At 40.0% G+C, this 14,094-nt stretch overlaps 1 protein-coding gene across 1 annotated transcript in view; it reads left to right on the forward strand.

Moving 5' to 3' along the window:
• Positions 1–10,172: 10,172 nt before the first annotated feature.
• The window catches only part of LOC121428598 (serine/threonine-protein phosphatase 2A activator-like), a 53,608-nt gene continuing 49,686 nt past the window's right edge, over positions 10,173–14,094 (forward strand). The window contains exon 1 of the mRNA XM_041625355.1: positions 10,173–10,277. Within this exon, the coding sequence (XP_041481289.1) occupies positions 10,265–10,277 (13 nt within the window). The 5' untranslated portion in view covers positions 10,173–10,264. The remainder of the gene's footprint in view (positions 10,278–14,094) is intronic.

Below are 14,094 nucleotides of genomic sequence, written 5' to 3' on the forward strand. Positions count from 1 at the left end.
CTCATCCATTGTTATGACTGGCGACCCTCATCCATTATTATGACTGACGACCCTCATCCATTATTATGACTGGCGAACCCCTTCTACTATTATGACTGGCGACCCTCTTCCACTATTATGACTGGCGACCCTCATCCATTATTATGAATAGCGACCCTCACCCATTATTATGACTGGCGAACCTCATCTATTATTATGACTAGCGACCCTCATCCATTATTATGACTGGCGAACCCCTTCTACTATTATGAATAGCGACCCTCATCCACTATTATGACTGGCGACCCTCATCTATCATTATGACTGGCGAACCCTTTCTACTATTATGAATAGCGACCCTCATCTACCATTATGACTGGCGAACCCCTTCTGCTATTTTGACTGGCGACCCTCATCTATCATTATGACTGGCGAACCCTTTCTACTATTATGAATAGCGACCCTTATCTACCATTATGACTGGCGAACCCCTTCTACTATTATGACTGGCGACCCTCATCTATTATTATGACTAGCGACCCTCATCCATTATTATGACTGGCGAACCCCTTCTACTATTATGAATAGCGACCCTCATCCACTATTATGACTGGCGACCCTCATCTATCATTATGACTGGCGAACCCTTTCTACTATTATGAATAGCGACCCTCATCTACCATTATGACTGGCGAACCCCTTCTGCTATTATGACTGGCGACCCTCATCTATCATTATGACTGGCGAACCCTTTCTACTATTATGAATAGCGACCCTTATCTACCATTATGACTGGCGAACCCCTTCTACTATTATGAATAGCGACCCTCATCCACTATTATGACTGGCGACCCTCATCTATCATTATGACTGGCGAACCCTTTCTACTATTATGAATAGCGACCCTCATCTACCATTATGACTGGCGAACCCCTTCTGCTATTATGACTGGCGACCCTCATCTATCATTATGACTGGCGAACCCTTTCTACTATTATGAATAGCGACCCTTATCTACCATTATGACTGGTGAACCCCTTCTACTATTATGACTGGCGACCCTCATCTATTATTATGACTAGCGACCCTCATCCATTATTATGACTGGCGAACCCCTTCTACTATTATGAATAGCGACCCTCATCCACTATTATGACTGGCGACCCTCATCTATCATTATGACTGGCGAACCCTTTCTACTATTATGAATAGCGACCCTCATTCACTATTATGACTGGCGAACCTCATCTATTATTATGACTAGCGACCCTCATCCATTATTATGACTGGCGAACCCCTTCTACTATTATGAATAGCGACCCTCATCCACTATTATGACTGGCGACCCTCATCTATCATTATGACTGGCGAACCCTTTCTACTATTATGAATAGCGACCCTCATCTACCATTATGACTGGCGAACCCCTTCTGCTATTATGACTGGCGACCCTCATCTATCATTATGACTGGCGAACCCTTTCTACTATTATGAATAGCGACCCTTATCTACCATTATGACTGGCGAACCCCTTCTACTATTATGACTGGCGACCCTCATCCATTATTATGACTGGCGAACCCTTTGTTCTATTATGAATAGCGACCTTCATCCACTATTATGACTGGCGAACCCCTTCTACCATTATGACTGGCGACCCTCATCCATTGTTATGACTGGCGACCCTCATCCATTATTATGACTGACGACCCTCATCCATTATTATGACTGGCGAACCCCTTCTACTATTATGACTGGCGACCCTCTTCCACTATTATGACTGGCGACCCTCATCCATTATTATGACTGGCGACCCTCACCCATTATTATGACTGGCGAACCCCTTCTACCATTATGACTGGCGACCCTCATCCATTGTTATGACTGGCGACCCTCATCCATTATTATGACTGACGACCCTCATCCATTATTATGACTGGCGAACCCCTTCTACTATTATGACTGGCGACCCTCTTCCACTATTATGACTGGCGAACCCCATCAACTATTATGAATAGCGACCCTCACCCATTATTATGACTGGCGAACCCCATCTACTATTATGACTGGCGACCCTCATCCATTATTATGACTGGCGAACCCCTTCTACTATTATGACTGGCGGCCCTCATCTATCATTATGACTGGCGAACCCTTTCTACTATTATGAATAGGGACCCTCATCTACCATTATGACTGGCGAACCCCTTCTACTATTATGACTGGCGACCCTCATCTATCATTATGACTGGCGAACCCCTGCTACTATTATGAATAGCGACCCTCATCCACTATTATGACTGGCGAACCTCATCTATTATTATGACTAGCGACCCTCATCCATTGTTATGACTGGCGAACCCCTTCTACTATTATGAATAGCGACCCTCATCCACTATTATGACTGGCGACCCTCATCTATCATTATGACTGGCGAACCCCTTCTACTATTATGACTGGCGACCCTCTTCCACTATTATGACTGGCGACCCTCATCCATAATTATGAATAGCGACCCTCATCCATTATTATGGCTGGCGAACCCTATCTACTATTATGACTAGCTACCCTCTTCCACTATTATGACTGGCGAACCTTATCCATTATTATGAATAACGACCCTCACCCATTATTATGACTGGCGAACCCCTTCTACTATTATGACTGGCGACCCTCATCCATTATTATGACTGGCGAACCCCTTCTACTATTATGACTGGCGACCCTCATCTATCATTATGACTGGCGAACCCTTTCTACTATTATGAATAGGGACCCTCATCTACCATTATGACTGGCGAACCCCTTCTACCATTATGACTGGCGACCCTCATCCATTGTTATGACTGGCGACCCTCATCCATTATTATGACTGACGACCCTCATCCATTATTATGACTGGCGAACCCCTTCTACTATTATGACTGGCGACCCTCTTCCACTATTATGACTGGCGACCCTCATCCATTATTATGAATAGCGACCCTCACCCATTATTATGACTGGCGAACCTCATCTATTATTATGACTAGCGACCCTCATCCATTATTATGACTGGCGAACCCCTTCTACTATTATGAATAGCGACCCTCATCCACTATTATGACTGGCGACCCTCATCTATCATTATGACTGGCGAACCCTTTCTACTATTATGAATAGCGACCCTCATCTACCATTATGACTGGCGAACCCCTTCTGCTATTTTGACTGGCGACCCTCATCTATCATTATGACTGGCGAACCCTTTCTACTATTATGAATAGCGACCCTTATCTACCATTATGACTGGCGAACCCCTTCTACTATTATGACTGGCGACCCTCATCTATTATTATGACTAGCGACCCTCATCCATTATTATGACTGGCGAACCCCTTCTACTATTATGAATAGCGACCCTCATCCACTATTATGACTGGCGACCCTCATCTATCATTATGACTGGCGAACCCTTTCTACTATTATGAATAGCGACCCTCATCTACCATTATGACTGGCGAACCCCTTCTGCTATTATGACTGGCGACCCTCATCTATCATTATGACTGGCGAACCCTTTCTACTATTATGAATAGCGACCCTTATCTACCATTATGACTGGCGAACCCCTTCTACTATTATGAATAGCGACCCTCATCCACTATTATGACTGGCGACCCTCATCTATCATTATGACTGGCGAACCCTTTCTACTATTATGAATAGCGACCCTCATCTACCATTATGACTGGCGAACCCCTTCTGCTATTATGACTGGCGACCCTCATCTATCATTATGACTGGCGAACCCTTTCTACTATTATGAATAGCGACCCTTATCTACCATTATGACTGGTGAACCCCTTCTACTATTATGACTGGCGACCCTCATCTATTATTATGACTAGCGACCCTCATCCATTATTATGACTGGCGAACCCCTTCTACTATTATGAATAGCGACCCTCATCCACTATTATGACTGGCGACCCTCATCTATCATTATGACTGGCGAACCCTTTCTACTATTATGAATAGCGACCCTCATTCACTATTATGACTGGCGAACCTCATCTATTATTATGACTAGCGACCCTCATCCATTATTATGACTGGCGAACCCCTTCTACTATTATGAATAGCGACCCTCATCCACTATTATGACTGGCGACCCTCATCTATCATTATGACTGGCGAACCCTTTCTACTATTATGAATAGCGACCCTCATCTACCATTATGACTGGCGAACCCCTTCTGCTATTATGACTGGCGACCCTCATCTATCATTATGACTGGCGAACCCTTTCTACTATTATGAATAGCGACCCTTATCTACCATTATGACTGGCGAACCCCTTCTACTATTATGACTGGCGACCCTCATCCATTATTATGACTGGCGAACCCTTTGTCCTATTATGAATAGCGACCTTCATCCACTATTATGACTGGCGAACCCCTTCTACCATTATGACTGGCGACCCTCATCCATTGTTATGACTGGCGACCCTCATCCATTATTATGACTGACGACCCTCATCCATTATTATGACTGGCGAACCCCTTCTACTATTATGACTGGCGACCCTCTTCCACTATTATGACTGGCGACCCTCATCCATTATTATGACTGGCGACCCTCACCCATTATTATGACTGGCGAACCCCTTCTACTATTATGACTGGCGACCCTCATCTATCATTATGACTGGCGAACCCTTTCTACTATTATGAATAGGGACCCTCATCTACCATTATGACTGGCGAACCCCTTCTACTATTATGACTGGCGACCCTCATCTATCATTATGACTGGCGAACCCCTGCTACTATTATGAATAGCGACCCTCATCCACTATTATGACTGGCGAACCTCATCTATTATTATGACTAGCGACCCTCATCCATTATTATGACTGGCGAACCCCTTCTACTATTATGAATAGCGACCCTCATCCACTATTATGACTGGCGACCCTCATCTATCATTATGACTGGCGAACCCTTTCTACTATTATGAATAGCGACCCTTATCTACCATTATGACTAGCGAACCCCTTCTACTATTATGACTGGCGACCCTCATCTATCATTATGACTGGCGAACCCCTTCTCCTATTATGACTGGCGACCCTCATCCATTATTATGACTGGCGACCCTCATCCATTATTATGACTGGCGAACCCCTTCTACCATTATGACTGGCGACCCTCATCCCCTATTATGACTGGCGACCCTTATGATCAATGTAGCCTCTTCCTTTTTATGACTAGCGACCCTCATCTAGTATTATGAATTCCGACCCTCATTGTTGATTATGACTGGCGATCCTTATGATCAATTACCCTTATGGTCCATTATGAATAGCAACCCTTATCTTGCATTATGAAAATCGGACCTTATGACCCATGGTCCTTATGACCTTATGACTAGCGACCCCTTTTGCCTATTATGACTAGCGAGCTTTTGGGTATAGGATTTTACACGTTATGACTAGCGGTCCTTATGACCAGTTAGTATTATGACTTATGGTCCTTATGACTGACGGGCTTATCCCTAAAAGTACTTTACAGTTATTTACAGTTATCATAGTAACAATTTAGTTATTCTTATGCAGTCAATCAATCAAAGTCAATCAAAGAACAAGTGCACCCCAAGGAAATTTTGATTTAAATAAAAAGTGAAAAATCCAACAAGCATAACACTGAAAATTTCATCAAAATCGGATGTAAAATAAGAAAGTTATCACATTAAAATTTTTTGCTTAATTTCATGTAATAGTTATATTTACATTCTGGTCAGTATATGCAGATAAGGAGACTGATGACATCATCCATTCACTATATTTCTTTAGTACTTCATTACATGGAATATGAAATATTCAAATTTTCTCCTCGTTATCAAGTTTTATTCCTTTCTGAACATATGTAATTATCATTGTTTGAACATTTACATGAGGGTGCATATTTTCAAATCTATAAAATTCGAAATATTGGATAATTCAAACATTAATAATGCAAAAGAAATAGTGAGTGACATCAGCGACTCTCTCATTTACATATCACTGAGTTGTGCATGTAACTGTTTTTTTTTTAAGTGAAACTTTAAAATATCATAACTTTCTTATTTTACATCCGATTGTGATGAAATTTTCAGTTATGCTTCTTTGATTTTTCTCTTTTTCTACAAATTAACGTTTTTCTGGAGTGGACTCGACCTTTAAATATAAATTCCAGTATTGGTAACGATCTCAAAATGACTTTTTACAGAATCTAATATAATGACCACCCAAGTGTCTGTTTGTATATATGAATAAAAATATGTGCCAAAGGATTCTGGAAGAAATAATTGTGTAATTACTGAGAATAAGCAAAATAAGCGCGGATTCGGTCACTTCCGTCGGGTCTTTATTCCAGCAATAATAATACACTGTCCCACATTTGCCTATCTGTGTTGGTGCAATCTTCAGTGTGAACATTTTTCAGCGTAGATTTCAAGATTTCACAAAGTTCCGTTTATGTAACTGTACCAGATCTAGATCCTCGATGATATACTGACAAATAAGCCTGGTTTTACAGACTTTCTCATGAAATCAGTGTTTACTGCAATTACTGGCATTTCTTTTTAAGTTGTTATGAAGAATATGCTGTATCAATACTTATAAACGTTTGAAAAAAACATTACGTAAAAAAAATCATTACTGATACGGATACCTTTTGGAAATGCATATAAAAACATTTTTTCTTAATTTGAAATTACTTTCTAATGAATAGAATCATGATGGCCACTTGTATCGAAAAACAAAAAACAAATCAAAACAAGGATTGCTCTTCAATTCAAATAAATAAACATTTTTTTTCTTCCGATCAAGTTGACGATCCATTTTTCATATAAAGTATATTTCCATCTTAATTTAATTTCTATCGAAAAATAGTATACTTATTTGAGACCTTCAATGTGTTGCCCAAATTGTCTAAGTATTTTTTTCACAACATATGTATTATTATTTTTGTTTCTTTGCAACGATACAAATACTTATGTTTATAATTATGGTATACAATTTGTTTTTGTTTGATGGAAGTGAAATAAATAAATTTGAATTTGACTATATATACAAATCAATACATTACAAAACAATATATACCGGCATGAAAACAATATGTATGGAAGAAAAAGGTGTAAAACCCAGAGAGCGTTTTTTTATGTTTTATCCAGGTAAAATATATAAGTTCCTGCGGCAGAGTCTCGAGAACATCTGTAATCTTACCAGATTGCGTAATATTACATTGATATTATCATGTAAAATTACAGGAAATATTGGAAGGCCTATTTGGTGTATATGCATGGAACCTTACAAATTTCCTTAAATAAAACGCAATTTTCCCCTTTTAAAACAGACCTGTTTTTTCTACTTTAGTTATATCCATTTCATCATAGCAAGTGGCCTTAAAACCAGTCTTTAAAAAAAAAAGGTTTAACCGGCAACTTTGGGTGACTTGATAGAGGAACGTGCATGTTTGTTGGGTAAAAAGATACCAAATATTTTGTAAATTTGACGCAATATTGCGTTGAAATTTACCTTTTGAATATGTATTTTTCCCATTGACCAGCAAACATTGAAGTTCCATTGCTAGTTTGCTACCCAATATTGGGTAAATTTTTAATCTCTGTTCTTAGATTGCAGTAGCGATTCAACCGAAACTATATAGTTTAAAAATTAGTTTTAGAATATAGAAGTGGATAAAGGTCCCCGAAAAAGTAAATCGAGAATATTTTTGTCTGAGAATTATCACATAAAATTTTGCGTCTCCACTCATCATGACACGGCAACCGTCAAGGGCGCCGGAAGCGGGGGGGCACTTGCCCCCCCAAAGAAAATTTTTCGGGGGCAAAACGAGATTTTGCCCCCCCAATGTGCCCCCCTAAAAGTAGAAAAATTATATTATTTAAGTACAAAAGTAACGATGAAGGCACTTTTCTGCGTAAGAATTGTCATTTCCATTGTCAAAAATGAAAAAATTTCGCCCCTGACGGGGCAATTACACATCATAGTAAGCCTTGCGTCTTTTGACGAATATCTCCCTCTGTGAAACATACCTTTGATAAGCCCCTTAACGTTTAACCTTTTAATGAATACATTTTAGACTAAAACCGAATGGCAAATTGAAAGTGGTTCACCAATGCTGTGTCGGCTAACAAACGTGCGGTCGCCCAGAAACGCTCAGACCGGGGTGGTGTTTCATCAATATTTTCGTCCGACAAGTTGTCAGATCTGACAACTTTCCTGTATTCTGATTGGTTGAAAAGCATTGTTACCATAGCAACTGTCGGATAAAACGTCCGAAGTCCTTTCATGAAATGCTCCCCGGACCCGATATCACCAACGCGCGTGAACGCTAGTTACTCGAGCAACATATGGAATCTCAAAATAGCTGTAAAACCGAAAAGTTTAAAGAGTTATAGAGGCTTGAGTAGTTGCTTATTGGATAAATGAGAAGATGCTAGCTTGAGTTTGCGAATGGAGTGCAGAGCAGGAGTACTCATCTATCAACTAATCAAGCCTCTTCAAGTCTTCAACCTTTTCTGGTTTACTGTCTTTATCAGGACTACGCTCATTTGAAAAAAAAAATTACTCGACTATCAACTGTCCACTTCCTCCTATCAATTTCACTTCTTCCTCTATCCACTTTTTCGAAAACTCCACATGGTGTACCGTCAACCACATCTGCTACAATGTAATTGGTTTCTTCTAAATAATGTTACGTAATGTACATTATGAACTGCCGTAGTTTGCTAATTCATGATTACTTACAAATGAATGTTTCCTGGAATTTGAGATTCATCATTTCCTAGTTATGGTCACATTTTCCCCAGAAAATATGTAAAGAAAAAAGAAGATTTTTAAGGGGTCATCCAAAAGTGATTCCCAGCCATACAAAACATGTCAAAGGAAACACATAAATCGAGTAATGGTTTAAATTTTCAGAAACGTTTAAAATTGTTAGACAATAATTAAGCAGGTCATATTTCTTTTTCCTCCACTTACAAAATATGAAACGTTTTGCCTATCCATGGATATCAGGGACCGACTATCTCCAATGCTGAGGTCAGAAATGATTTGCATAAAATGGGGATTTAAGTGCTTATCGACGTTTGCCACGTCAGAACAGTATGACATTTTGAATTTAAAAAGACATTCATTAGAATGTATATTGTTTCTATTGTTACGCTTCTTCTGCTTAATACACTCCTTGAAACTTATGATAATTGTGCTCTCTCGCGTCGTCCGTGTATGCAAATGTACATAAATAAATATTTCTGAAAGGATAATGCATGAAAAATGTAATTTCTGGTATTTTGAGTCAATATAAGCGTATTACGTAATTTAGTTAATCAGACACAAAAACCACATTTTGCGCGTAGACTTTATAGGTTCTCATAAACTCTGAGTATAGTCTTTCGCAGTGAATTCTATGTTTAATTCTCAAGAAATTTATTTTTGAATTCTCTTAGAAACGCAACTTTTATACTCCATTTTTACACAAAGTCCTTACGGGGGTCCAACCCCCTCTCCCGCTCGATCGCTTCTGTATCTCACGCTGTCGATTTTGCCCCCCCCAAAACTGAAAGTGTTCCGGCGCGCCTGGCAACCGTATGCGATCCGAATTTCGAGTAGTAGTTAAGTGGCTCTGACTTTTACGAATAAGACGGGATACGAGGGAGCACTCCACCTCCATGCTTTGTGTCTTCTTCTTATTCATAGTATTTGATATTTGCTGTTTCTTTTTACAGTCATTAAATTTTTTTCTTTTCTTTAACTTTTTTATATAAAAAAATGCTTCCTTTTTTATAATTTCATGAATTCTCAGGGCCTATTATTATATTTTTATAAAAAAAATGTAAAAGATAAAATCACAAATTTGTTCTATGAATGTATGTTTTGAGGCCTTGCCAGTGTTTTTTTATTACACTCAGGAGGGTGTTTCATGAAAGGACTTGTCGGACGTTTTATCCCAAGTCCCATTTTATCCGACAGTTACCATAGTACCTCTCAGCCAATCAACATCAGAGAAAGATGTCAGATCTGACAACTTGTCGGATGAAAATGTTGATGAAACACTCCCCAGGACTGAAGAACAAATTATAACACCGTCATGCGCGGGCGCGGCGAGGCCGAGCGCGAGGCGCTCGAGGCCGAGCTGCGATGAGGCTAGGCCAGGCCGAGGCCGAGGCGCGAGGAGAAGAAATTATCGATTCTACGCGCGCCGACAGGTCGTCAGCTCAGTTTTATTGAGAGAAAATGGCAGAAAGTGGTAAGTTCAGACTTTTGGGGGATGGCTTTATGGCTTTGTATTTGAACCTGATTAGCATATGGATGTTCACTGTCACTCAATAAAAATGTTGTCGATCCATTTTGTTTCTCAGTCTTTCTCCCTCGCTCGGCTCCGCTCTGTAGACTACGGACTATACCGTAGTGTACGGTACCGCATAGGCCTACCGGGCGGTGTTCTGCCACTCTCCAACGGAAGCTCTTCCGCTCCGCCTCCGGGCCTCTTGTAGTTGTACACGTACCCTCTCCGCTCCTCGGGCCCCGGAGCTAGAGTTTGAACTTGGCATCTCTGCTGGTCGGGACAGACCAGCAGAGATGCCAAGTTCAAACTCTAGCTATCATGCGTGAGATTTTCTGTGAATCTGAGTGAGATCACAGACATTGTGTATAGTCACGTATTGTATTACCGGACATATTTCCGGACGCGCATAGTACTGACTACTGCGTACGAAATCAATTTCGTACCGTAAGACTTCCGCAGTTCAATTTCACAGATCAATTCAAAGAACAAGTTTGCAAAAACAAGGCGAAAAAATCAAACTTTTACCTTATTTTTCTCTAAAATGACAGAAAATGCTTAAAATATCATATAAAGCATAGTTTTGCATTAAAAATTGATCCCAAATGATCTATTTTCTGATGGCAATACGGACCTAATTTCGGGCCTGATTCGCCGAATTTCAATCTCGTCCGCTCCATCGATCAGATCGTCGACGGCGGCTAGTTCTCAAGGTATGTACCCCGGCCGTCCGTGCGCGAGGTAGAGAGCCGTCAACGATCGTCTGCGCATCGATAGAACTTGACGAGGGTCACGATATGAACGAGCATAAATACGGGAAAGTGCCATATCGAACTCGCAATCAAAAAAATTTAAAAAAATGAAATTAGTTAGCAAACACCAATTTATCACAAAGATCTGCTCAAAATCGATATAAGAAAGCAAACCAAAACTTAGAATTTACTCATGAGATGATATGTCATGAAAAAATCACACCAACTTTTTCTTATAACCATTATAATTAAGAATATTTTTACTCGTCCGTGGCGCGTCCGGAATTATGATGTAATTTGTCACGCACGAAAATAATTGTTTTTCGTGGAGGGGTATGCGGCAAGTGCGGTGCAAAGAAAACGGTTGGAAAATATAAAATAATTTCATCATATTCATAATTTTCAGAAGATTTGGAATAGCAAGGTATGATTTTTCTTCATTGTATTTCCTCTACTTGTCATTTTTAAAGCACTGAAATAAAGGTGTCCGGCAATAGGATACACTGCCATACAATGTATATGGGCATGATGGGGATAGGCTGTGATAGTTGCGTGACTGAGACAGAGATTTGAGGCCGAGGCCGGGGATGAACAAGAGTCCAAATGCGCAATGCTTCACTTCAGCCTCAGCTCAGCCAGGCTTCAGCATGTTGAATCTCGCGCATAAATAATGCGTGAGACTTGGATTTGGAAGAGCTCTCTTGACCACTCATTCAATGAACAAGGTTATAATATAGGCAGTGTATACAGCCACACGCGTGTGTCTTTACCATCCAGCCACACGCGTGTGGTTATATCCAGAACACCTATCTGTGGATACCGCCACACGCCGCCAGTAATAACAGTAAAACACGTACCGTATGTAGGTCTGACCGTCTATATCACGATCAAAATAACCTCATTTCTTCATTAAATTCTTACATTCTAAACCCCTTTGATATCCTTAGATCGTTTCAATTTCATTCTCACCGTCTTCTCTCCTTGCTTTTCTTGTCTTGTTACAAAAGGCCGCCTGTTAAATAGCAAATTTCCACACTTTTTCTACTTGTGTCGATTCTCTACTGACTCTAGCCTATATGTGCGCATACGTGCGTACGTACGAAACTCGGGATTCGTGCATGCTTAACGCTTAGCTTGGTACATAATTCGTACCAAACGTAAACCCAAACTGTGTATGTCTACTACTGCGCTGCGCCACTCATTCAATGAACAAGGTTATAATATAACCTTGTTCTCAGTTATATCTCCATGTGTGGCAAAATAAGGGTGGCAATGTTTGGCTTATTTTCTCTTTTTCTTTTGGGCAAATGCTTGATTTTTTTACACTGACAGTTTTCATTACACCTATGATTCATACAACTTGGCTCTTATTTAAAGTTGATTAATTAAATCATTTTTTTCTTAATTAAAAATAGAGATCAAAATATGAAAATTTTCTTGCCATATTACTTTCCACCAATAGAGGGCGTATAAAAAATATGCCAAAAATTCAAGTTTTTGAGCACTCTGGTGAATACACAAATTATTTCCAAGTTACTAATGAAAATTAAATTGCAACTGTATGGAAATGAGTAATTTTGGTCACAAAAGTGATATTTTAATGATTTTTAAAGTGTTTGTTCTGTACAACATTGGCATACCATAGTCCTACCTGTAGATTCCCCACAGGCAGGGTGGTAGCAGTGAACAAGTGCGCTGCGCTAACGCTGTATGGGTCTGCCACCGCGAAGGAAGCCAGAATCGACACAAGTAGAAAAAGAGAATTTGCTGTTAAACAGACGACCGTTTGTAACAAGACAAGAAAAGCAAGGAGAGAAGACGGTGAGAATGAAATTGAAACGATCTAGGGCCTACATGTAAGGATATCAAAGGGGTTTAGAATGTAAGAATTTAATGAAGAAATGAGGTTATTTTGATCGTGATATAGACGGTCAGACCTACATACGTGTTTTACTGTTATTACTGGCGGCGTGTGGCGGTATCCACAGATAGGTGTTCTGGATATAACCACACGCGTGTGGCTGGATGGTAAAGACACACGCGTGTGACTGTATACACTGCCTATAATATAACCTTGTTCTCAGTTATATCTCCATGTGTGGCAAAATAAGGGTGTTAATGTTTGGCTTATTTTCTCTTTTACTTTGGGGCAAATGCTTGATTTTTTTACACTGACAGTTTTCATTACACCTATTATTCATACTACTTTTCAGCGTAGATTTCAAGATTTCACTAAGTTCAGTTAATTTAACTGTACCAGATCTAGATCCTCGATGATATACTGACAATTAAGCCTCGTTTTACAGACTTTCTCATGAAATCAGTGTTTACTGCAACTACTGGAATTTCTCTTTAAGCTTAGTTTAACTTTGGCTAGCCTGGAGGCTCCTGAGCTGACCTGGACATGCTGGAGAGTAAAAGTAATACTTACATTAGACAGCTGGCAGCCGTCTGTTTCGAGGAGTTTTTTAACATTTTTAAAAAAATTTCTCCTCGTACACAGACGGCTCGCTATCGTGCACGCACCATTAGGGGACTTGCAATGCAAAATCCCCCCGTCGGGGCTCTTCAATTTTTGTCTTTAATGAATAAAAAAATTGGCAATTATTGTGACCAAAATGCAAATTAATATTCCCTCTTGGCATTAATTGCCAAAAAACGAAGAAAAATCAAGTTAAAAGGAACAAAGACGGTGACTTACCTCGGCTGTCACGCAAATTCACTTCCCCGTTTTGTCCGATCTTAAGTACATAAACATATGGCCATTGAGTCCCCTGTACAGATCGCGCTAGAACTTCGGTCTCTGTATTTGGTGAGTGAAGCCAACGGAGTTCAGCTGAACAACCAACATAACAGAGACCGAAGCTTTTGGTCTATACTTACATAGGCTTACTCTCCATCATGTCCATGGCGCCTGGGACTGGATAGCATATTGGCCCACACGACAAACCAAGTATTTTTGAAGACAACAATGTTGCTCCAAATTATTTGTTTATACAAATTACAAGTAGGCCTACCGGTAACCTTTT

This window comes from Lytechinus variegatus, chromosome 15, assembly GCF_018143015.1.
Source record: "Lytechinus variegatus isolate NC3 chromosome 15, Lvar_3.0, whole genome shotgun sequence".
Taxonomy (NCBI): domain Eukaryota; kingdom Metazoa; phylum Echinodermata; class Echinoidea; order Temnopleuroida; family Toxopneustidae; genus Lytechinus; species Lytechinus variegatus.